The sequence below is a fragment of the Lissotriton helveticus genome, chromosome 6, assembly GCF_964261635.1.
Source record: "Lissotriton helveticus chromosome 6, aLisHel1.1, whole genome shotgun sequence".
NCBI lineage: Eukaryota > Metazoa > Chordata > Amphibia > Caudata > Salamandridae > Lissotriton > Lissotriton helveticus.
Window position 1 is genome coordinate 1,875,416,760 of NC_136067.1, and position 23,117 is coordinate 1,875,439,876.

Consider the following 23,117-nt stretch of genomic DNA (forward strand, 5'->3'; position numbering starts at 1 on the left):
GGAAAAGATTATTACAGCGAGAAATGTACTGGATCAAAAAACTGGACTCTTGCAATCCAAAGGGTTTAAATTAACGTTTGGAATATAGTTGTTTTCTGTGAATTGCTACTATCCAGATTTCACCCAGAATGCTTTGAACCCTTGTGTATACAGGCCCAATACACTTTTTCTTACACCTTATAGTATCACACCAATACAGAAGGCATCGTCCTAGACTTTCATGTTTTACAGTTGGTTTTGGTTTTCCATGCACGTGCTTTATTCACCATCCATAATTCATCAACATCATTTATTACACGATTTTTTACTTTATACCCAGTTTAGGTACAAGTCACATTCCTTGCATCACGCTTCACGCATATCATATTCACCCAATTCAGCTTTCATGCACACAGGACTTTTCTTCAGTCAATTTGGGTAAGTTTTTTCACATTCACTATATCAAATACACACCCAAGATGGCCGCCACGGGATGTTGACAACACAATAGGAAACCGGGGGTCTAATGATATAGTCAACACCGTAGACTATAGACAAGGCCTGACCGTTAACAAATCAGTCACGGATACGAAATTCTGCCCTTCATTTGTTTCCACATGATATTGATGTAGCACACATGTGTCGCGTTCACTGTTACTTTCGCGATTCCGAGAGCACCGAGAACTGCTTTTTTACCAGCCTGATCCCGCTCTACACCACCCGGTAAGATTCTGGTTTAACCTTACGTTTTAGACTTCGTATCCCAACATGTCTACCACGTCTACCCTCTCGAGCCAAGTGCGCTAGATTTGAACATGACCGCTGGGTTAACTATGAAATTTATCATGCACACTTGCACGAGCACAACGTATCTCGCAGTACATTTCTGCTTCCGCTCCGAACACGGCCCATTCACAAACTCACTCCCATGGTTAATTTCTGCATGCACACGATAAGGTTTTGTTTTCACCAAGTCAGTAACCACAAGGAGGTCGGTAACACACGGGTACATTTTTTCGTATTGAGAATAGTTGAAGGCAATTTCTACCCCTCTATAGCAGACCTACATTTGTTTCTGTTTCCAGATTTAAATGGATCTCCCCGAAGGAGGACAGAGATCCGAAATGCATAGGGACTGTTGGAACATGTTCGTTTTGGGAATCAATGAAATTCAATTACATTGAACAGTATTGAACAAGAACATTGTGATGTAACAATGATGATACTTCGAGTTTTGGAGATACAATAGAAGAAACCCTAAGCCAAATATTGAGTTTACTGTGATTATTTCTATCAGACATTGGGAGAACTCATAGAAGAAAGTAATCTCACATAGGAGTGCTGTCTGGGCACACGGTCATTCAGGTGACAGTGCTTCCAAGTTGCAGTTTGAATTCCACTCCCCGAGGTTAGAGGGAGAAACCCAGCAGCACCCAAACAATTTACAAAAGATGTAACACCTATTTACATAGAAGAAAACGCAGCGTGCCACACACCCAACAATCGTTCACTTATGAATGCAACCATAAAGCCAAAAGAAAGACGCTTAACTAGTTCTGATTGTGCACAAACAGTTCTGAAAAAAAGGTAACTGTCAACGTGCACAGTGTGTCATGTAACTGATCCAAGACTTAAACTAACTTAATCAAAAGGTATTGCGTACAAAACATTAGGCCGCACATTACCTGGCCTCTGACATTTGTCAATTCAACCACACACGTGACACTAGTAATTTAAAACACGTAAAATGTTCCTTTGTGTGACATGAAACATTGCTTTAAACAAGTCTTGAACATTAAGCCGGGTCACGTTTTTGAGTAGGGTATCACATGCATTATACCATAACTTACATTTACTACAAAAACAAAAGGAATGATGGGAACAATAAAATCAATGTCAACTAAAAGAACCAAGGAAATATGTATATTGATAATCCAAAAGTATTTTAAGAAAGTTAAGTTTAAATAGATGTTTTAAGAACTTTTGGAATAATCAAAATATATGGGTAAAGTATAATTGAGAGGGACAGTATTCCAGTATCTACAGCATCATAAGAAAACACATTAAGAAAAGAATCTGACAAAAAAAAATTAAAACCCATTTATTCCAGTGTCGAAATTCATTACAGAGGATCTTGATGAGAGACTACATCTTAACAAAATTCGATGGAATGCACCAACGGGCAAACAAAAAATACTTGGCAGGTGAGCTGTAACTCCAACTTTCAAAGAGTCTCCTTATGACTTCAGCAGATATTACCAGGACGGTAAGGGTGTGCCCTACTATGAACAACATCTTTGCATTTGCAATTAGCTCTTCAAGATCAGCGTCTCTCAGAGATGTATTCATGGTGTAGACTCAGAACTCCAGAGAAGGTCAAACTGTTGCAAAATAGAATCTCTGATTAAAAGGACACTTACTCTGGCACCCGAAGAATATTCTCTTTGCCTTCTTCAACGGAAAGCTTGACATTGTCTTTAACATGCTCTGCTGTCAACAAGGCTCCTACAAGAAAAAATATATGTGTAAGTGGGAATATTAACTGGAGAGAAATGAATAGAAAATTACATTGTCTGCATGTTTTACACAAGCCAACATAAATTGACATGGACATATTCTGTTTAGGTACACTTAGGTACACCTTGCAACTCGCCACAAACAGGAACTTTGTAAAATCAGCAACAACAAAAAAATACGGTAGAAAGAAAATGGTCACAAGTTAAGGTTCTGGTGCCCAGATAAATGGGGCTAATAGTTATTAAGAACTCAGTGACATGCGGCACTATAAACAGTTTAGAAGGAGACCAATTAAAGCTCAAACTAGTCTTTAAAGACTGTTCCTAGAGGGGACTACTGAATGAATGAATTTGTTGAGCATACGTGCACCCAAAGACATCTTGATGCTATGTCAAAATGAAGGACTGTGTGTGCAGGTCAAGGAGTATGTGAAGTTAACAGAATATGAAAGTTTTAAATAACTTATGGAAGACAAAAAGCTCGGGAATCTGCCACAAAGATTCAGGGAAGTGGTTGGAAAGTTGTGAAGCTAGCACAGAAATGGCTCTATCCCAGAGACAAGCCCTTCTGCAAAAGCAGCATTCACCAGTTTACGATAGGCAGATAGACTAGAGCCTGGTTAATAAAGGGCGATCCTGGAACACAAGGCACCCAGACCCTACCCATGGAGGACTGGATGCACCAGACAAAGTCTTAAATTCAATTCAGCAAGCAACCGGCAGCTGGTGCAATCTCCACCAACCCTTGTATAAATGGTCATGTTTCTAAAGGTCATGTCACCTATCAGTCGAACAGCTGCTGGGAATGGGCTAAAGACTAATCTGCAGATATCAGATTACAAGGTCCACTTCTCACATGCAAGTAATGAAGGTATGAATTTTCAGTACACAATGCACCCACTGGTCCTGGGACAGGTGATGGATTCAGTAGTTCAAGCAAAAGCGAACAGGACACAGGTAAAAGGTGAAACCCCTAGAACCTATAGATCGTGTTTAAAGTGCAACAGAGGGATACAAGAAGTGCATGTGAACAGAAAAAGCAGGCTCATCGACAGTCACCGTCCTTGGATGGACCCCTCCTCAAACCTAGTGTATGAGTGAGGATGGGTCATGTGTACTGTGCTGAATGGTGTAGGTTGATCCACCAAGGGTCTTCCACTTGACTCCTCCTTCATGGAGGCTTTTGTTTAGTAAGGCCTTGATCCTGCTTGCATGGTAAACAATCTTCTCTCCCCAGCACAGTTTCCAATATTTTTAAAAGGTGCCCAGCAACGGGGTTTTTTCAAATCCTAATCCAAGCTGGACCCTGACCGGAAGCCTTTTCTACAGTGCTCGAGATACTTCCAAGTATAAAATTAATATCATATCATAGACTATGTTAAAAGTAAAGATTAGAGGAGACAAACTGATAATTAGTGATACATGCCGTGGTTAGGATCACCCTTGTTACTGAAATTTGAGATTTGAGACGATTTGGCACTTCGATACAAAAAGAGGAATGTCAATTTGGCTTTGATTGTAGCAAAACACTGCACTCCTGTGGAGCAGCAATAGGATACCCGCAATCTCCGAATGGTGTCATGACTTAAGCTGGTGCATCGAGGAAGAAATAACGCTGTATGAAAAGTCGAGGATGTTCAGGAAAATGCTACAGTAGTGTGGGATGCATGGAATAGTCATGATACATATATTGACTTCAAAAAGTTTGTATTACAGTCTGCAGACATGCAAAGGGAAACATAGATAGATGGTTCTCAATGTAAGAGTAACCGGCAGGTGAAAGATAGACACTTTATGGAGCTGCATCTAGGATATAGGAGGGGTGGAACCAATGTAATGAGATAATGGATGTGTACTCATACTGCAGAAATGTTACAATGTAATAAGATTTTCTCTAATGATGAACCAGCGAGAGGCACAAGTACACAACGATTCTCAGGCGGATGAGAAAAGAGCAGAGACCAAATGGTCAAAGGAATGTTTCAGATGGGGTGCCAGACGGCACTATGTGGAGGTTACAAATAGGTGCTGGATCTAGACATCCCACGTTAGTGGTGTAATAAAACGCAGGGGGGGACCCTTCAGATTCGGTCAAGAGTTATCAGGCCAAGGGGCTGCAAAGTTCAGACTCTTCAAAACACAACAGCCAGACTTATCCTTAATCTCCCTCATAGATCCCCTACGCCCCAAACCTTAAAACTCTCCACTGGCTCCCAGTATGACAAAGAGGCCATTTCAAAATCTTAGTCTCACTCACAAGACAATGTATGACACTGGCACAAACTACCTTTCACAAAACTTAAATGGTACATACCGGGAAGACATTTAAGGTCCTGAACCAAATCATACTTTGTCCAGCCTCGCATTCGAACCTCTCGTAATGGTGGCCGTTCATTCTCTTATCTTGCCCCCATGCTATGGAATAAACTACCACTACACCTGAACACACAACCCAGGGTAATGTCTTGAACCACCTAGTAGACGAGCAAGACCTTCTGTTCTCTATGAACATCGCCCCACCAATGACAACACAAAAAGAACCCACCTTCAAAGGAGGAAGAAATGGAACCTTCATTGATTTTATCCTAGTCGACAGAAACCTTATGACACTCTTATTAGGTATTCAAATAGTCCCCAGTGCTCATAGTGATCACAACCCAGTCTGTGTCTTGTTAGGAGGGAACCTCATGAAAAAAAACTAAAAAGGATAATACAACAAGGTATAACGTGCTGCAACCCATTAATGGCGGGCAACGCATTAAATGGAATAAGGTGATACCGACCGAATTCCATGAAAAATTGAAAAAGAATTGTGAAAAGGAATTTTTAAAAAAAAACTTTTTATTAATTTTATAACATAAACACAAACAACTTGCAAGGAATAAAGAAAAAGAGAGACAGCAATATAAACAACGTTGCAGTACATGGTGTGTGAGCGGGAAGGTCAACCAGTGAGCGTTTGTTCCATCAAAAAAGAGTCTCGCAGGGGGGGATGGGGGGGGGCAGAAGGAACAAAATGTAATCAATACACAGTAGTAAGTGGAAGAACCCTCGGGTTACGGGGACGTAGGTGCAACATCTGGGTCAGGGAGAGGGGGGGGTACATAGATCGCCACGGTAAGTGTTCCACTGAGTCCATATCTTCCCCCATTTGCGGGGGGTACCCCGAGAAATATATACAGTTTTTTCCCTGAACATGCACCAGTCCATGTTTTGCTTCCATTTCCGAAGCCCGGGTGGTCCCTGAGCGCCCCACAGTTGCGCAATGTCTCTTTTGGCGATCATATTGCCCAAGGTCACCCATCGAAGCTGCGGTACGGAGTAATCGTTCGGTTCCCATACATTCAGCAAGCATCTCCTAGCCTCCGGCATCGATCGCACCCCCGTTACCTCACTCATCACCTCGTGCACACGGGTCCAGAATCGCACTCTCAGGGCACTCCCAGTTGATATGTAAAAAGGTGCCCAGGAGACCGCATCCACGCCGACACAAACCATCCACAGAGAAACCCATGTGTACCAAACGGGGACTAGTCACATACACTCTATGCAGGATTTTGAGTTGCACAAATCTAAGACGCGCCTGGATGGCCACCTCTCTAGGGGAGGAGATCGCCGCCTGCCAGTCCTCATCGTCCAGCTCCAGCCCATCACCAATCCAGACCTCCCTAAGGCGAAACAGGAGATCAGACCTGGAGTTGATCAATTTTTTATAAATAAGCGAAATCGTACTATCAGGAACATGACCGTCCAGTACCCTGTCCTCAAGCGGGGACGACTCCGGAATCTCCACACCCGAAGGGAAAACCGAGAGCACCGCGTGGCGGACCTGCGCATAGCGAAAAAATTTGCGATCGCTCAGAGCATACTCGGCTTTCAATTCCACAAACGTCTTCATCCTCCCCTTAGTCCAAACATCATCAATCCTGCTAATACCGATCAAGTCCCACCTATCAAACCCCTTCAATTGCCAGAGTGAGCCAAGTCTATCAGATGCGTACAGTGGGGTGGCACGAGTCAATTTATCAGACCACCCAAGCGCCATAGAAGCATGTCTCCACACCTGGACAGCCGTCCTAGTGGGGCCCGTCACGTTTCGAGGGGTAAGTTTCGAGTAGAGGGCTCTATTATAGTCACCCCCCGGTAACAACCATTTGTCCATCGCGAAGGCCGGATTCGGCAAAGGGCCATACATGCAATGATTTATTGCCCCCAATTGAGACGCCCAATAATAGCGACGGATATCAGGCAAAGCAATCCCACCGTCGTACCACGGTAGCGATGGCGATCCGGGGCCTACCCCCCCACACCAGTTGTCTCTAAACTCTCAACCTCACGGAAATATTTAGCCGGGACAACGTCAAGTGTGTTTTGCAGTGCGTAGAGGAAGCGGGGCAGTGACATCATCTTAAACAATGCCGCTCTACCTAGGGGAGAGAGAGGAAGTTTCCCCCAAGCGACCACATCCGCGCGAAGACGCTGAGGAGGGGGCAGCAAGTTACGGTCAAACCGCAGTTCAGGTTTCAGGGTGATAAAAATGCCTAGGTATTTAAATCCATCTCGCACAATCGCGATAGGACAACCACTTGGCAGAAGGGGGGCGTCTCCCGACAGGACGTATACACAGGACTTCGACCAATTGATGACAAGACCCGAGTTTTTGCGAAAGGAGGTTAGAACATCGAACAATACAATGAGGGATTTACGGGGAGATGTGAGATACAGCAGAATATCATCAGCGTTGAGAGATACACGGTCCTCAAACTCCGAATTCCATCTAATGCCCTTCAGGGACGGCTCCCACCTCAACCAGGCCGCCAGCGGTTCCAGGGCGAGAGCAAACAACAAGGGGGACAGGGGACAGCCCTGTCGCGTCCCCCTGCCCAGTGCAAAGGGTGCAGAGACCCGACCATTGACCACCACCTGAGCCATGGGACCGGCGTAAAGCAATTTGACCCACCTAACGAACACCGGACCGAAACCAAACTTAGCAAGAACCGCCCACAAATACGGCCATTCTATGGTATCAAACGCCATCGCAGCGTCCAAGGACGCCAAGATGGCGGGCTCACGTAGCGTCTCGGCCCGTGCCAAGACGCCGTGCAGCCTTCGGAGGTTAAGCGCCGTGTTGCGATGCGGTATAAAGCCGGATTGATCAGGGTGAACCAGGTCCCCAATGACAGTCGCCAAACGTGTCGCCAGCAGCCTGGCCAAGATTTTAGGCTCCGCATTAATCAACGAAATGGGTCTAAAAGAGGCACAGCGATCCCGAGGTTTACCATCTTTATGGATGACGACAATCGTGGCCAGTCTCTGGTCTGGTGGGAGAGAACCCACCTCCAAAGACTCAAGAAACATAGAGCGCAGATGTGGAGCCAGCGAGTCCGGGCGTAGTTTATATAGCTCAATGGGGAGTCCATTAGGGTCTGAAGCCTTGCCGGATCGGACCGAACGAACAGCAGCGGCAACCTCGTCCACAGTAGGCGGTGCATCCAGAGCATCTCTATCAATGTCAGGCAATCGGGGAAGTACAATATCACGCAATAGCAGGTGGGAGTCCTGCTCAGATCGATCAGACACCTGGGAATACACCTCGCAAAAATAATCGGCAAAACATGTAACAATATCAGCAGGGTCTGTACAACACTCTCCATTCTCCGCAACAATCACAGGGACGACACGACTTGCATTCTCCCGCTTATCCAGCCAAGCAAGCAATTTACCAGCCTTATCACCCACATCATACAGGCGGCCCTGCTGTTCCCTTCCCATTTCCTTAGCAGCGTCAGTGACCAGAGCCCTGTATTCATGTTGTTTCAACTCCAGTAGATGTAACCCCTCTGCGGTGACCCCAGATTCTAAGCACCCCTCCAGAGCCGTGACCTCCCCCTCAAGGCGAACCATCTCAGCACGGTTGGCCAACTTCACGCTACCAATCAACGAGAGGGCCTGGCCACGAATAACAGTCTTGTAAGCTTCCCAAAGTACACTAGGGGAGGAAACGGAGCCCACATTTTCCGCAAAATAACAATCGTGTGTTTTAACCAGCCCAGCCCTGACCTTGGGGTCCTTCAAATACCAGGGGTTAATCGGGGCCATTCGGCCCGCCGAGCCCTGCCGTGCATCAACCACCAGCCAAAGCGGAGAGTGGTCCGAGATACCCCTTGCCAGATGTTTAACTTCCCGTATGAGGGATGCATGGGCCGAGGGCAGTAATATATGATCTAACCTCGAGAGACTACCATGAGCACCAGAATGATAGGTATATTGCAACTGCCCCGGGTGAAGCAATCGCCAGCAATCAGTGAGCCCCAGCGTCTCCAGGAAGTCACTCAACCAAGTCTGGGCCTTCGGCAGTTCCCTGGGAGGGTGACGGTCACACATCCCCGAGACCACCGCATTAAAATCACCTCCAACCAAAAGCAGACCCTCGGGGAGACCCAGGATAAGCCCACTCAGATCAGCGAACGTGGTGGCTTGGAGGCCCGGGGGCACGTACACGGAAATCAGGATAAGAACCCTCCCCTCCCAGCGCCCCACAATGGCGGCGTATCGTCCCTTATCATCCAGTATGACATCATCAATAGCCAAGGGGAGGGAGGTCCGAACCAGAATGCCCGCCCCCCTGGAGCCCGAAGTGAAACCCGAGTGCGCCACAAGGCGATAACCACGCCTATTCAGAGCGTAGCACTTGTTGCCAAGCAAATGAGTCTCCTGCAGTAAGACAACATCTGGAGTCAAACGTTTCAGCAATTGCAGCACCACCCTCCTCTTGATCCCATCCCCCAACCCGTTCACGTTCCAACACAATATCCGAAGTGCCCTACCCCCCATCCCCAAATTCAGCCCCTCCCCCACCCCACACCAGAAACAACTGCAAAAAACAGAAGTGTGCCTTTCCTTCGCCTTGCAAGTAACAATAAAATTCAAACCAACAACCCAATCCCCCCAACAATGTCAGAACAACTATACCCCCCATCCCGCACCCCTGCTGAAGACCAAAGAGCCCCATAAACTTGCAGTGTGCCTGTCGCCCAACCACCCAACTAATCTACGAAAAGAAAACCCAGGAGGAGAAGGACCCGTTCACCCCCCACCAACCCCCAAAAAGACTATTACTTGCAAACATTAACGACACAGCATAGCACAGTTCAAAGCCAACGTGAAGGGCACGGGGTCAAAGTCGACATCTACTCCTGCTCCGTCAGGCCACCGTCCGCCCGATCCGACCTGCCAGAGTCCTCAAAGGGTTCTTGAACCGTAGGCAACGAGTCAAGCCAGTCACTCACGACCCCAGGATGGTCGAAGAAAAAAGTACGATCCCTATGAACCACCCGCAAACGGGCCGGGAAGAGCATGGCATACTTCATAGACCTTTCCCGGAGTCTCTTCTTGACCCCTTGAAACCCCAGCCTCTGTTTCTGGACCTGTTGTGTGAAGTCCGGATAGAAGCTGACAGTAGAGTTCTCAAAGGCAATGGGACCAGACTGCCTCGAAGCCTGCAGGATAGCGTCTCTGTCCCGGAAATGAAAGATCCTCGCAATGATGGGTCGAGGGTTAGCACCAGATTTAGGTGTACCGCCGGGGATCCTATGTGCACGCTCGACAGCGGAAAAACTTGCTGAGACCCTTGGGCGCCAAGTGATTCAGCACCAGGTCTTCCACCAATAAGTCCGTCGAGGCAGCAGTCGATGATTCCGGGACCCCAATCAGGCAGATGTTATTGCGCCTGGCACGGCTTTCATAGTCCTCTAGGCGCCCAGAGAAATAGTCATTGGCTTTCCTCAGATTCCCGACTTCAGCCTGTAAGTCAGAGACGTCGGTGACCAGACTAGTGGTCTTAAGATCCAGGGACTTGACCTTTTCGTTCGTCTTCGCCAAATCCGCCCTGATCAGATTGACATCAATCGACACGGTGTCCAGTTTGAGAGTCAAGGCCTCATATTGTTGCCCCAGTGAAGCCTTCATACCGGTGATGGCGCCCATAAGATCCCGCAACGAGGGCTCCTCCTCAATCGATGAGTCCTCCGGCACGGTCGTCGAGGGTTTAGATGGTGCTCCCGGCGACCCTTTAGCAAGGGTGTACCGGTCCATAATGTTCGTCTGCAAAGCACTCCCTCGAACGCCCGGTTTAGGCCCGCGCTTCCCACTCTCTGGCTTGGTGGCCATCTTGGATCCTGGACCCGCATGGGTCGCCTGTTGTCGGGTAAAAATGGTGACTGCGTTGTCAAATGCGGGACCAAAAGGGCGAAGGTGGTGCCAGTCTCAGACCCAAAAGCCACGACAAATCGGTAGCAGGAGCGGATAGACCAGAAGTGTAGGCACGTCCGGCCGTCTACGCAGCTGACAAAGTCAGGTTGATCTCCGGACAGGAATCGAAACCAAAAGCGGTCACCGGCCCATGCAAGTCTGGTAGTCCGTTGTTGTTCACTTACTGGACGGCAGGCCAGACAAGATAGCTCGGGGCGTCACCATGGAGCAGGCCAGAAAACTGCGACAGTCTGGAGCTCTGGACCCCGAAGTCCCAAAAAGTTTTTTGAAACAGATAAATGATCAGTAGAACTATGCCAATAAACACCCGTCGTCCGAACCAGGATAAAGTACAGGATAGTCGATGGAGGTGGCGAGGGTCCGGGAGCCCTGTGCTCACGCGACCATCTTGGGTGCGCGCGAAGCTCCTCCTCCTCCTGAAAAGGAATTTTTAACTTGTCTTAGCTCCAACCCCGAGAGCGAAGGAGTTCTCACAGCCTTTGAGAATATTGCCCAGAATGTAGGAAAGATGTTGGAGGTACGGGGGGTAAAACCACCTCTGGTGGACCCAAGTGGTTCTGCAACAACTGTTCCAAAGCAGCAAGAGATCTGAAAGAGGCCCTCAAAATACTTCCCCGAGATAAAGTCTTGATCAGCTCACTCCGACTAATTTATAAAAAGGCGCTGACAAAAAGGAAGAATGAGCTGAATAATGCGTTATGGGAGGAACTCTTAAATCCCTTGACCCTATCTAATAGCTCTAGATTCTGGTGCACAATTAATCAGTCACCTCTAGTACCAACAGGGGCTACTGAAGTGGGGTCAAACATTACGGAGGATGAATGGGTGAACCACTTTGTTACCATCTTTGAGGATAAAAATGTACAACCAGCACCCTCACACGAGAGGTTAGGGCAGGACACGATGTTATTCTCAGTAGGTGAATTAATGGAAGGAATAAGTAATCTTTCCAACAAAAAGGCCCCGGGCCCAGGCGGCATCCCTCCTGACCTTTATAAAATCAGACTCAACTTTTTGGGCCCCAATTCTCACAGCTGTGGGAAACGCTGCAGCAGAAAAAGTTTGTCCAGCTTCATGGGGGCTTTCAACAATAGTCCCGGTATTTAAAAAGGGAGACCGGAATTGCACACTAAATTACAGGCCTGTCTCTCTGATAGACTGCATTGTAAAAGTCCTAGGGGGCATTATCCTGAAGAGGTTGTCCATTTGGGCAGAGAAGAATCAGATCATCTCCAATATACAGTATGGGTTCCGTGCAGGTCATTCTACCATGGCCCAATGCCTCAACCTCTACCTAATCCTGGGTAAATATTCCATCGCACGACCAGGAAGGTCTACATGGCAATCCATGAAGGCCATGGGGGTAGAGCAACATCTGGTGAATTTCCTAATGGACCTACATAGTGAGACAAAGGCTAACGTCAGATATACCAAGGACCTCAAGGTAACACGCAGTTTCAGCACCAGACGGGGGGGGGTCAGGCAAGGGTGCATCCTGGCCCCCTTTCTTTTTAACCTATACATTAACAACTGAGAAGTTCATTTGCTTAAGACGGGGGCGGACTACCCGTATGCAGGACGTCGGGGCCTGCCTATCCTACTGTACGCCGACGACGGTGTCCTCCTAGACCGTACAACTAAAGGACTACAAACATTATTGGATGCCTTCTATGGATTCATGTTAACACGAGATTTACATATAAACAACACTAAATCCTATGGGCTGCAGGTGGGGAAGGCAGCCAGAAAACAGCACCCATTCAGGGTAAATGGAATCAGGGTGCCTACATGCACCTCCTTTTCTTACCTGGGGGTACTTTTAGACCAACAGTTGAACTGGGCTGCACTTATGAACAGAACAAGCATTTGCAATGCAATAGGTCTCGCATTTACGCAAGTTTGAGCTATTGACATTGCAAATGGCAATGCCTTTTATTTTTGTTTTTAAAACGTAAATAAATGGCATTGCCATTTACAATGCCAATTGCTTAAACTTGCGTAAATGCGAGACCTATTGCCTGGTAAATGCTTGTCTCCTGCTGGAACCGTAATCCTGCCTTCCTGTCTCTGCTTAGAGGGCTGCTTAGGAATGAGCTTCCCGGAGATAAGCAACTGATTTATGAGGTCTTTGAGCTCAGCATGAAGGCCCCTTTATGTTTACAATCAGTTGTGTTCGGACTGTTGTATTTATGGCCTTCACAGTCGGCTGCCAGAAGCTTTTTAGATGTTAGCTGTATATGGGTTTGTGTTGTAATTGTGCTGCATTCAAAAAAGGCTCGCTTTTCAGCAAGCCATAAGCGGTATTTGGTGCTTTAATGAATGTTTAGTATGAAAATAAGTTAAATAGTAGGGAAGTAACTCTCCTGCTGGGACAGACTATTGTTAAAACCAGATCTGGCAGGCGCGCCTTTTCCCACATCGCTCCTAAAGTGTGGAACCATTTGCCACTACACATAACAACCTACTATGAAAACCAAGCTTTTCGAGACGAGTAGTCTTACTGTGCCAAGGGCTTGGCTAGACTTACACATCGGCCACAAGATACCCTCCCGGTGACAGTGTGCGCTACAAATCTGCCGCGCTACAAATCTGCCGGGCCGAAGTACATTTTAATGGGGCAAAGTCTGCATTTCTTTAAATAGAACAATGCCTAAACAACGTAGCCTGAAAAATGACGTCAGGACAGAACGTGGAGTTGTAGACAGGCGTGCCATGCACCGAATGGGCAGCCCTTGCACCGCTTACAGCAGAGCGTGTCTGAGGAGTGGCTGTACTTTTAATGGGGCAGGAGACGTTTACCGAAATGAAAGGCTGGAGCTGGGTGACACCACCTACCGATGCGCACGAGTACTGCTTTAAAGTTTCCAGATACAGTCGCACCTCTAGGGAGTATTCCCCAAAGTTAGTAATCTGTGGTTAGAAGTATCCATAAGAAACGGGTCACTTTGATGAGAGGATAAACGAGACCTGGTAACAGCGACAGAACAGACCGAGAAGAGGAGACCGGAGACAGGAGACAAATTGGGGACAGAAAGTGGCACAGAGCAGACATGTAACACAGGAAAGGAGATTTAAGTCACCTGGGACAGAGAGTGACACACCTGGGCTAAGTGATAGAGACTGTAGAACTAAGGGACACGAAAAAGAACAGCGACACCAGGAGCCCTACAATCGAGGCAGAGGGACACAAGGGGTCAGAGAGAGGGAGATTATACAGTGCGAAGACAACACAGCGCGACATGGGACACACATGGGAAAAGTGACGAAGAAGAGACGGGGGACACCTTGGGATACAGACTGGCAGGGACGAGACACTCAGAATAGAGAGACTCCAGGGGTCGGACACGGAGAATACAATCATTGGAGCAGTAGAGGGCAGACTATAACAGAACAGAGACACAAACTTGAAGACATCCTGACAGAAGTAGAGATTAGCTCACACAGTGAGAACATATACAGGCAATGGAGAAAGTAACAAATTACCCAGCAGGCCGGTGCCTCCAAGGCCGGTCAAATCTGGTGAAAAGTATGTGGAGTGCCAGATTTATACTGACACGAATCACTGTGCACCAGCCTTACCTGCCTATAAGAAACAAACCTTTTCAGAAATCAACCCCTTTCCAAACAGGTTTCCCCTCAGAGACAAGACGCCGGGTGCACTGAGGCAGAATGCTGAATACAGGACATCCTCTCCACAGAAGGTGAGGGGCAGGGGAAATGTAATGCTGTTTCTGTGATCTTGGAGAGGTTCTACACAGTCCAAACTAACCCTCTTTCATACACACAGATCAACTACACATAGAACGTACCACTCAAAGTAACATAAAAGCATACACACACACACACCAACACAAACACCTAATCACACACTTGGAAATGCAGACTTAGTCACACACACCCAGACTCAAGCATGCACACTTACTGGTATACCTCAGCACCCACGTAAAAATAACAAACACAATATATCCATGTCTTCATCTGTGTGCAAGTGTTTTTCTGTTCCATCCTTCTCCTGCTGCTGCGGTCTATCATCCTGTCTCTCTCCCTCTCTGCCCCTCTCCTCTCACTTTTTTACCTTTCTCTCTCGGTCACTATCTCTTCTCTGTAAGTGCTGCAAGCCGCGATCTCTGGACAGCCTCACAGCCCCGTGCCGGCTCTCCCAGAAGTCACCGCGGCCACCGCACACTTCCCGAGGTGGTTTGCAGATGGTACAGCCAGTAACTGCGAGTACGTATGCGTCAAAAAACCAAAGATAATTTTCATTATTTTATTGTGCAGCAATGGGATATTTATTTGATCCGTGTTCTGTTCCTCTAAACACAAATGCCACTTAATGAAACATGCCGCAATGGAGCAGTACATTAGCTTTACAGATCACAGTCTGACGTTTGTACATCCATCTAAGGAATCTGTGGGATTAATAAACAAGTGCGCAGAACGACTGCCGATATTATATACACTGCTGCGGGACAGTTCAGTTTCGAAAACGAGGCCTGACACGCAAAAGGGATTTCCGGCCGGGAGAAAGGAGAGGCGTGACACGCACTGAAGGGGCGGAGAAACAACGGAGCGGGCTGCGGAGTCAGGTCTGACACGGAGGGACAGGACGAGAGGAGCCGGTGAGGGGGGGCGTCGGGGCACATTGACGGTGCCCGCCCCCCGTGATGGAAGCCCTGCTTGTGCCCGGTGAGCGGGGTTGGGAGTGTGTGTGTGCGGGTTTGTAACAGGGGAGAGGGGGGGTGCGCACGCTTGTATGTGCCTGCGTGTATTGTGCCTGTCTGCGCGCGCGCGTGTGCCTGTGCGTGCAGGGGATGGGGCCTGCCTGTGTGCGCGCCGTGTTTGCATGCAAGCCCTGCGGTCTGCGCAAGCGTGCTCGCTCCCGCGGTGAAATCCGACACTGGGAAAGCTCGTGACACTTTGGTGTCCACTCTCCCAAATACGGATAGCATTAGTTGTCGACCTGACAGCATTCATGCTTCGCATGAATGCTAACGTCAGCTCGACCTAAAAAGGGGAGAAGTAGCTAGGGCCAATGCTGCCCTTTTTGATTTTGCAGCTAGAATGGGCAACAGATCGGTGGCCGCAATGCTAAAGGTCTACCGCTCCAAGAGTCTCGCGATAGCTACCTATGGGAGCGAACTCTGGGGATACTGCAATCATGAGTGTTTACAAGTCGTTTAAAACAAATTTTTAAAACAACTCGTGTGTCCCACAGGGAACCCCGAACACATCAGTGCACGAAGAAACTGGCCTGCCTTTCATCAGTGATACTTTGTCACTGCGCCCCCTCATGTTCTGGTTGCAATGTTGGCTCAACAAACATCTTGGGCTAACACACAGCTTGCTAAAAGAAACCCTGAGCCTAGAACACATGTCTAGAATACCTTTGGCAAAGAGGGACGACCAGATTTATTTTTAAATCCGGCAGGAATAATGAGAAAAGATCTTACACTCATAAAACAGTCATTCATTACTCGTAAGAAATCGGATAGAGAGGAAAGGGATTGGTTGAAGCCCAACGTACGCCTCCATTCAATGTTAATAACTTCATTCGCCGAGGAGCAATATTTACTCTGGCCATTACCGGCATATGAGCGTTTTCTTTTCATCAGGTTCAGGTTTAATCTGTTCCACCTTTTATTGGCAGTCCCTAGAGGGTGTCACAAGGGGGCGGTGTTAGCACCCTGTGGCTGCGACAAACTGTCTCCACAGGATCTGCTCCACTTTATGTTCTTTTGTAAATACTATGAATTCCCCAGGTTTTTTTTTATCTTAAACCTATTTTAAAAAGAATGAACTTTGTACAAGCTCGTCCTGCGTTATTTTACCTTCAATTACTGAACCCAGAAAGTATACCTCGTGTGGCTGGTTTCTTAAAATGCACTATGAAGTATAGGAAACATTTGGATATAGAAGACTGCCAAAAGTAAAACCTTGTGCCTTTTTGTTCCCCTTTGACTGTGCAACAGTTTAACATCTCATGATACGAATAGCCGAAACTTTTAAACTGTATTTTGTCTTGTATATATTTATCTGACAGCCTGGAATGCTATGTTTAAATGTTATATGAACTTTTATGGTTTTGTACAAAAAAACCGAATAAAGTACTTTTGAATTTGAATTTACCACTACACCTCTCGTCCATAGATGTTTTTGCAGAAAGCTGAAAACCTGGCTTTTTCCCCTCAGTAATCCTGCCTTTAGGTTTCTTGTTGCTGTCCATAGTGCTGTTTTTTTAAAAATGGTTTTTATTGGCATTTTCCAAAAAGAAAAAAGGTAACAACACATACCAGTAGGTATTGCATGATAGCATTTACAGGATACGTCCATAGTGCTGTTTCTTTGTTGCAAGAGCCATGAGACCTCCCAGTGAGATGTGTGTTGTACAAGAATATTTGACATTGACAAAGTGCTGAGGGGGCCCCTTGAAGTTCGGCCAGCCCCACACCCTCCACAACGCGGGGGCTGTGGTGGCCTCTGTGAAGCCACTACCCATACAGGGGATACCTACAAGGGGTAAATTCGAGGACCTAGAGCCTGAGAAGTCATACAAATCTAGCAACGTAACGGGGTTTTATCCAATAAGGCATATTAGTGGGGAGGGATCAATTTCAAAACACAATAGTACTCAGAGCCCCCACTTGGCCAGTAATAAACATTTAGTCTGAGGAAAACCACAACATGCACATCAATCTCGAGTGCTTAAGAATTTATCTCAAATATTTATCTTACTTATTTGTCATTTTCTTAATATCAATCAAGTCCATCTGATACAATCAAAACACAGAAACAAACAAACAACAAAAAACATAAATCGCTACAGGTCACAACACAATATGACATTTAAACGTGGAAATTAAAAAAAATAACTTTTGCTGAACCTTAGTGAGTTGTTGCAAAAAAGTCCAAACTAACTCACTCTAATGAATTGTCCAACCCCTCAAATAGAAATGGGACTGTATATCTAATTGTGTTTCCACACTCAACGCCGTCCAGAAAAGTGAGAAGTTGTTTGATTCCTTTTCAAATTGTTTTTATTTTATTTATTAGCATTTCCATTGAACATTCCGCACCATAAAATGCAATAGCAAATTACAGCATATTTAGTATGTGCGCTATGTGGAAATAAGAAAAAGAACAGAGAGAACATCAACATCCCATGGCTAAAACGTACAGCGATAAAATGAGCAGCAAAAAACATTGTCAAATATCGTAGCACAACAGTACATTATCGTGAAATGTGTGCTCTTAACAGGCTGTAACTTGTTAATCTGTTTGTGGATCAGAGGTAGATGCATGTGTAGCGGATCGGATAAATTGCAGCAGGGGTTCCCATATGTCTTTGGGGCGAGAAGTGGCAGGTAACTCCTCTGCATACAGTCTTAAATTTTCTTAACAATATACCAGATCCTTGAGCCATACGGTTGCAGTGGGGCACAATTTGCTCTCCCAGTTCATTGCTACTCGACGTTTGGCAAGTAAGAGTGCGACGCGTATCAGCCTACCCGTCAAACCATTCAGCGATAGCAGCAGGCCCAATGGGCATACATGTGGAGAGCATGGTACCTCAGTGTGCGTCATTTACTGCAGCTGGTCTGTGACCACTGCCGAGAAGGACGCTATCCTCCCGCATTCCCAGGCCAGATGCCAAAAGTCAGCTCCCTGACGTCCGCAGCGTTTGCATGCGTCGTTATCTCGGACACCATATTTGGCCAACTTGCACGGTGTTTGATAAACCTGGTGCAGGAACTTGAAGTGTATTATACGTAAATTACTGTTAGAAGTGAGTGCGCTCGTGAATTTACAACAGTGTTTCCAGTCGTCCTGCGGGGTAAGGGCCTATTCCATGTCCAGACTCTTATTACTATGAACTGGCATTTTCTCCTCCCTGGCCACCCTATATAGTTTAGTTATTATTAATGTCTCGTGGAACTGATTAGGAGTGTGTGTAGGGATTGCAGAGTCGGAGGCTCCAAAGGAAATGTGAGAAAGTGTGCACGCATTGCGTTACGCAGTCTGTGAAAGGTGAAATAGTACAGTGGCGTTTTGTTATGTATATAATTTGGATTAGTTACTGTTAGGAAGGTACAGTTAGGAAACGCATCTTGTGGATTTCAGCCAGAGTAAGAGTGTGCATAGCGCCAGGCTCAAGAGGCGAGTAGAGTGGGAGCTTCTCCGCTGAGCGGCCAAGTGCTTGCCAGGCTGCTATCATAACATCTATGGGGTTTATTTCAGCTTTTGGGTTACCCCTACGGGTGTGTGCGAGTATGGGTTTCAAGGGGATGGGGATTCCTTTTCAAATTGAAAGATACTTTTCAGAATCGTACCCAGTAATTATATGGTTGAGGTGGTACTTAACATACCAGCACGTTTCGACCTCATGTAGTGTATGGGTAACAACTTTTTTTATGAGGCCATTATCAGGGCTTAAGGAAAACTCGTTTATTCAGAGCTAAACGGTATAGGTCCATACTTCGAGAAGCCAATCCGCTCATAGCTGTCTCGATATCCACATTAGACCGAGGAAAGTGTTTATTTGCCCTCTGTTAGTGCGTAGAAAGTGTACCTGAAACTTCTTTAATTAAAGGTTCTTTGTAGATCGCAAAATCTAGGCAGGTCTCTCAAACTAAAATGTGCATTGCAGCCAAACATGGCCGATACTCCTATATTGTCCTCGAAACGCAGGACCCAAGTCTTGTGCTCATCACAGAAAAAACAGAATGCCATTAATCCTGTATAATGAAGCCGCCATTGTGTGCTCCATGCAAAGTGACTTCATGATGGACATCAACCATACTACACATGGTTCTCCACGCACACTACAAAGTGAGCACTACAACAAGCTAAGTGAGGGATCTCAGGTTTACAGAGTGTACCAGAAAACATCATATGGGGGTACAGGTAAAAATGCTTGGGGCACACTATGTATTGGCTGCCAATAACCATCAGATCCCCCATAGCCTCATGAGGTAAGACAATGATGCTTCACTACAATTTGTTGTACACTCTGGCTGTGCCCAAACCCACAAAACATAAAGGGCAACAAAAACATGGAGTTCTCACCTGTAGTCCTAAGCCCAATCACAAAGTATTAAACAAAGACTGGGTGTCACAATTTCATTGCTATATTACATGATGGAGAAGCTTCCTCTTAAATTAGGGTAGAAATCTGTGTGCGCTCTCTCTTCCATGTCTGTGTAGACTCTGAAATCAATGTCGCCCTAGTGCAGAATTTAGCATGTTTTGGAATCCACACAAGATTAACTGCACTAACTAAAAAGCAAGAACTTCATAAAGGCAAACACCATTTGCAAATTTTCCTGCAGATACAAAATGTCAAGTCAATTACCACTAGTATCTATGTAACTCTTCAAAATGCATTTTAAAGAAGACCTACATTACAGGTTATAAATAATTAAAACACTTCAGTGAACTAAACCATCCAAGAAGGATCTTTTTATTGTAGCAGGTTGTGAGCATTATGATATGGGGGGATCTGTTAGAGATTAGATTATAGACATCAGATATATTTGTACAATGTGCTCATACAGATCATGATACTATGTATGTATGAGCACATTGTACAATTATTTATTCAAATTACACATAACTACAATTTTAGGCACGTCAATGAAGTGGTTGCCCAGAAGTCCACGTTTATTTTTTTTAATTTCCAAAATGAGAATAGAACCTAGGTATTGAAGAATCAAATTAGAACCCATTAGTCGTTTTCCAAGATCAAGGTATTAGCCACTGGAACATCCCCCAATTACCTTAAATGCTGTCATTTCCAGTTATGTCAAATGCTGTGATTTTAAGCCCAATCATGTGCGATTCCAGAACATTGTAGCACATCGCTTTAGCATGTTGGCGTAGGTACGTTTGGCTACTAGGTGCAACTGGTAAGTTAGCACTGAGTAGTTCTGTATTTCCTAGGCAACCGTTTTCTGCTTTTCACAAACAAATTTGCTTTATTCCCCCTAGGGAAAGGGTGCAGACCGAAAGTGGGATGTGGTATCTTCCGTCTTTACCCCCCGGCGTCTCTGCAGGTAATGGAGCTGCTCGCGGTGACATCACTTAGAATGCCACCGCGACCAGCGTTTCAAGGCGAGCGCCGGCGGGCAGTGTGAGGCTGCCACCAATCGTGACCTGGATGTGGCTGAGGTCGTTGTTCTTCGTTACTTAATTGAACCTAAATAAATACCTAGTGACATACCAGCTGGTCCTGTTTGCGTTCTTGGACGGATACCACACTGGCGACGCGGGACTAGGGGAAGACAGCGACCTCAACACGTATTGAGCCAGAGATACGCTGCGAAGCTGAGGAAGCATAGCCCGAGATGCTCCTGTAACGGACTGTAACACCAGGAAAGAATACATGGTGAGGAGCGGCAGCGCTGTGCAACGGAGCGGATGTGGAGTGCGTGAAGGAACCCATCCGGCTCGGGAAAATGAAAGGAGGATTTCGGAATGATGAGCCAGCCAAAAAGAGGCGCTTTGCCGGAATCCACAGATAAGCGTCACTTGTAACGCTCCTGGAGCTGACTATAGTGCCGTTTTCAGTAGAGGGGCGGCAGCGAGAGCGCAACAGCGGTGTGCGGCGTGGACAAGAACCACAAGTTAAGGAGTGGAGTGCCAGCGGTAAGAGGAGGCACTGTGCTGCCATCTGCGTGTGGCGGTCTGTTTGGACAGAGGCCTGAACTGTGTGGCGAGGGGCTGTGAGAACCCGTCGTGGACGTCCTCCCAGGTTAGGGGCGCCTGTCGAGACCATCGGACTGGAGGGGGGTAACGTGATTGCCAGAGGTGCCCGCGGAAGGCGGAAGTGTGCCACGAAGGAATAGGAGCAGTAGGGAGTGCTGGCGGCACGAGGGGGACGACCCTTGCCTGTTACTGCCCTGACTAAGTTTGGAGAGCGTGTGGTGACGAGCGGTGCGAGCAGCGTGCCACTTGTACCTGTATCAGAGACTCGTTTGGAGAGGGGTCTTAGCCTCTCGGCTGAAATACACGACAATAGACTCACCACTATTCAGGCACCCGTTGGATTTGTTGTGCCTTTCCCACGCATCTTGTGTCAAACACCATCAGGAGGAAGTGTGGGATTCTTGTAAAGCGCACTGTTACTCTACCCGAGTGTCCTGGCGCTGTAGACCGCTGGGGAACCCGTCCTGGTTTTCCCTGTGAGATGGTCCCTTTCTGGGTATCTCCAGGGTGAAACCAGGCATCCCCAGCGTCTGTGGGGGGCCGTTGTAGAGATGAGGCAAGCTTAATGCCCAAAGTTGCCGAGTGTGTTCCCTGGTTAGAGTAGGCACTGAGGCGAGAATTATCGAGTCCGTTGACGCTGGTCCAAGACCCTGCCGCATCGGGACTCGAACCCTGGTCCCGGGCCGTTCTCTCCTTACAGGTCTGCCCCCTCTAACCAGTGAGCCACACCACTCCACTCCAGTGGGATGTTCTCCTTAGACTTGTAGCACCCTCTGAACGAACAACAGGGCGAATGTCGTGCTGGTAACTCGCCTCAGTGGGAACTGATCGTACGCCACAGTGCCACCCAGTGGTTTAGGAAATCTGGTATTGTGCTTTCTGCAAGGTCACTATTCTAAGTGAAACAGTGTTTGAACCTCCTAGGATAAGCGTATTCATTTTGTTGCACTTCTGCCCAGTACATTTTCGTAACTGTTCATGACCGGTATTCCCTGTGCTTAATTCCTCCCCACTCACTCATAGGAGGGCTTCTATTGACATTGCCAGCATGCAGAGTGTAACGCCCCCACCCTTCTTTTTGACCAGCCCCGGGGAACCTACCATTCTGTGGAAAAAATGGAAAAAAGTGTTTTTTTATTATGCTACTGTGTGTGGCCCAAATCTTGGGTTAGAAAGGAAGGTAGCATTATTGGCGTATTACCTAGGAGCGGAAGTTTTAGACCACCTCCCAGATCTAGGGGCACAGGAAGCAAGAGGTCTTAATGAGCTAGAAGTAAGCTTGAAGAAATTAGACCTACACTATCTCCCTAAGACGAGCACCATAATGGAAAAGTACCATTTTGGGAAATGAGTACAGAAGGAGGGGGAATCTATAGAGGATTTCATGTCTGAACTAAGGAAACTGGCTTCCTCATGCAAGTTTGGCGGTGCCAGTGAGGAAAGGATCAGGGACCAGTTCGTGTTGGGGTGTAGGGTGGAGCGCGTGAGGGAAGAGTTGTGGCTTAAAGATGACCCACCCCTGAGGGAGGTTTTAATAATAGCTAAACAAGTAGAACATATGTTACTGTGCGTCAGTGAAATAAAACAGGACACCAGTGAGAAAAGAAGCGAAGACAAACCCAAAGTGAGCGAAGTTGTGACTGAATGTGA

The 23,117-nt window shown here is 46.8% G+C and overlaps 1 protein-coding gene across 4 annotated transcripts in view; it reads right to left on the reverse strand.

The window, feature by feature from the left end:
- The window catches only part of EPRS1 (glutamyl-prolyl-tRNA synthetase 1), a 961,840-nt gene that overhangs the window by 360,757 nt on the left and 577,966 nt on the right, over positions 1-23,117 (reverse strand). For all 4 annotated transcript variants that reach the window (XM_078649796.1, XM_078649798.1, XM_078649799.1 and 1 more), the window contains one exon: positions 2,400-2,484. In XM_078649796.1, the coding sequence (XP_078505922.1) occupies positions 2,400-2,484 (85 nt within the window). The remainder of the gene's footprint in view (positions 1-2,399; positions 2,485-23,117) is intronic.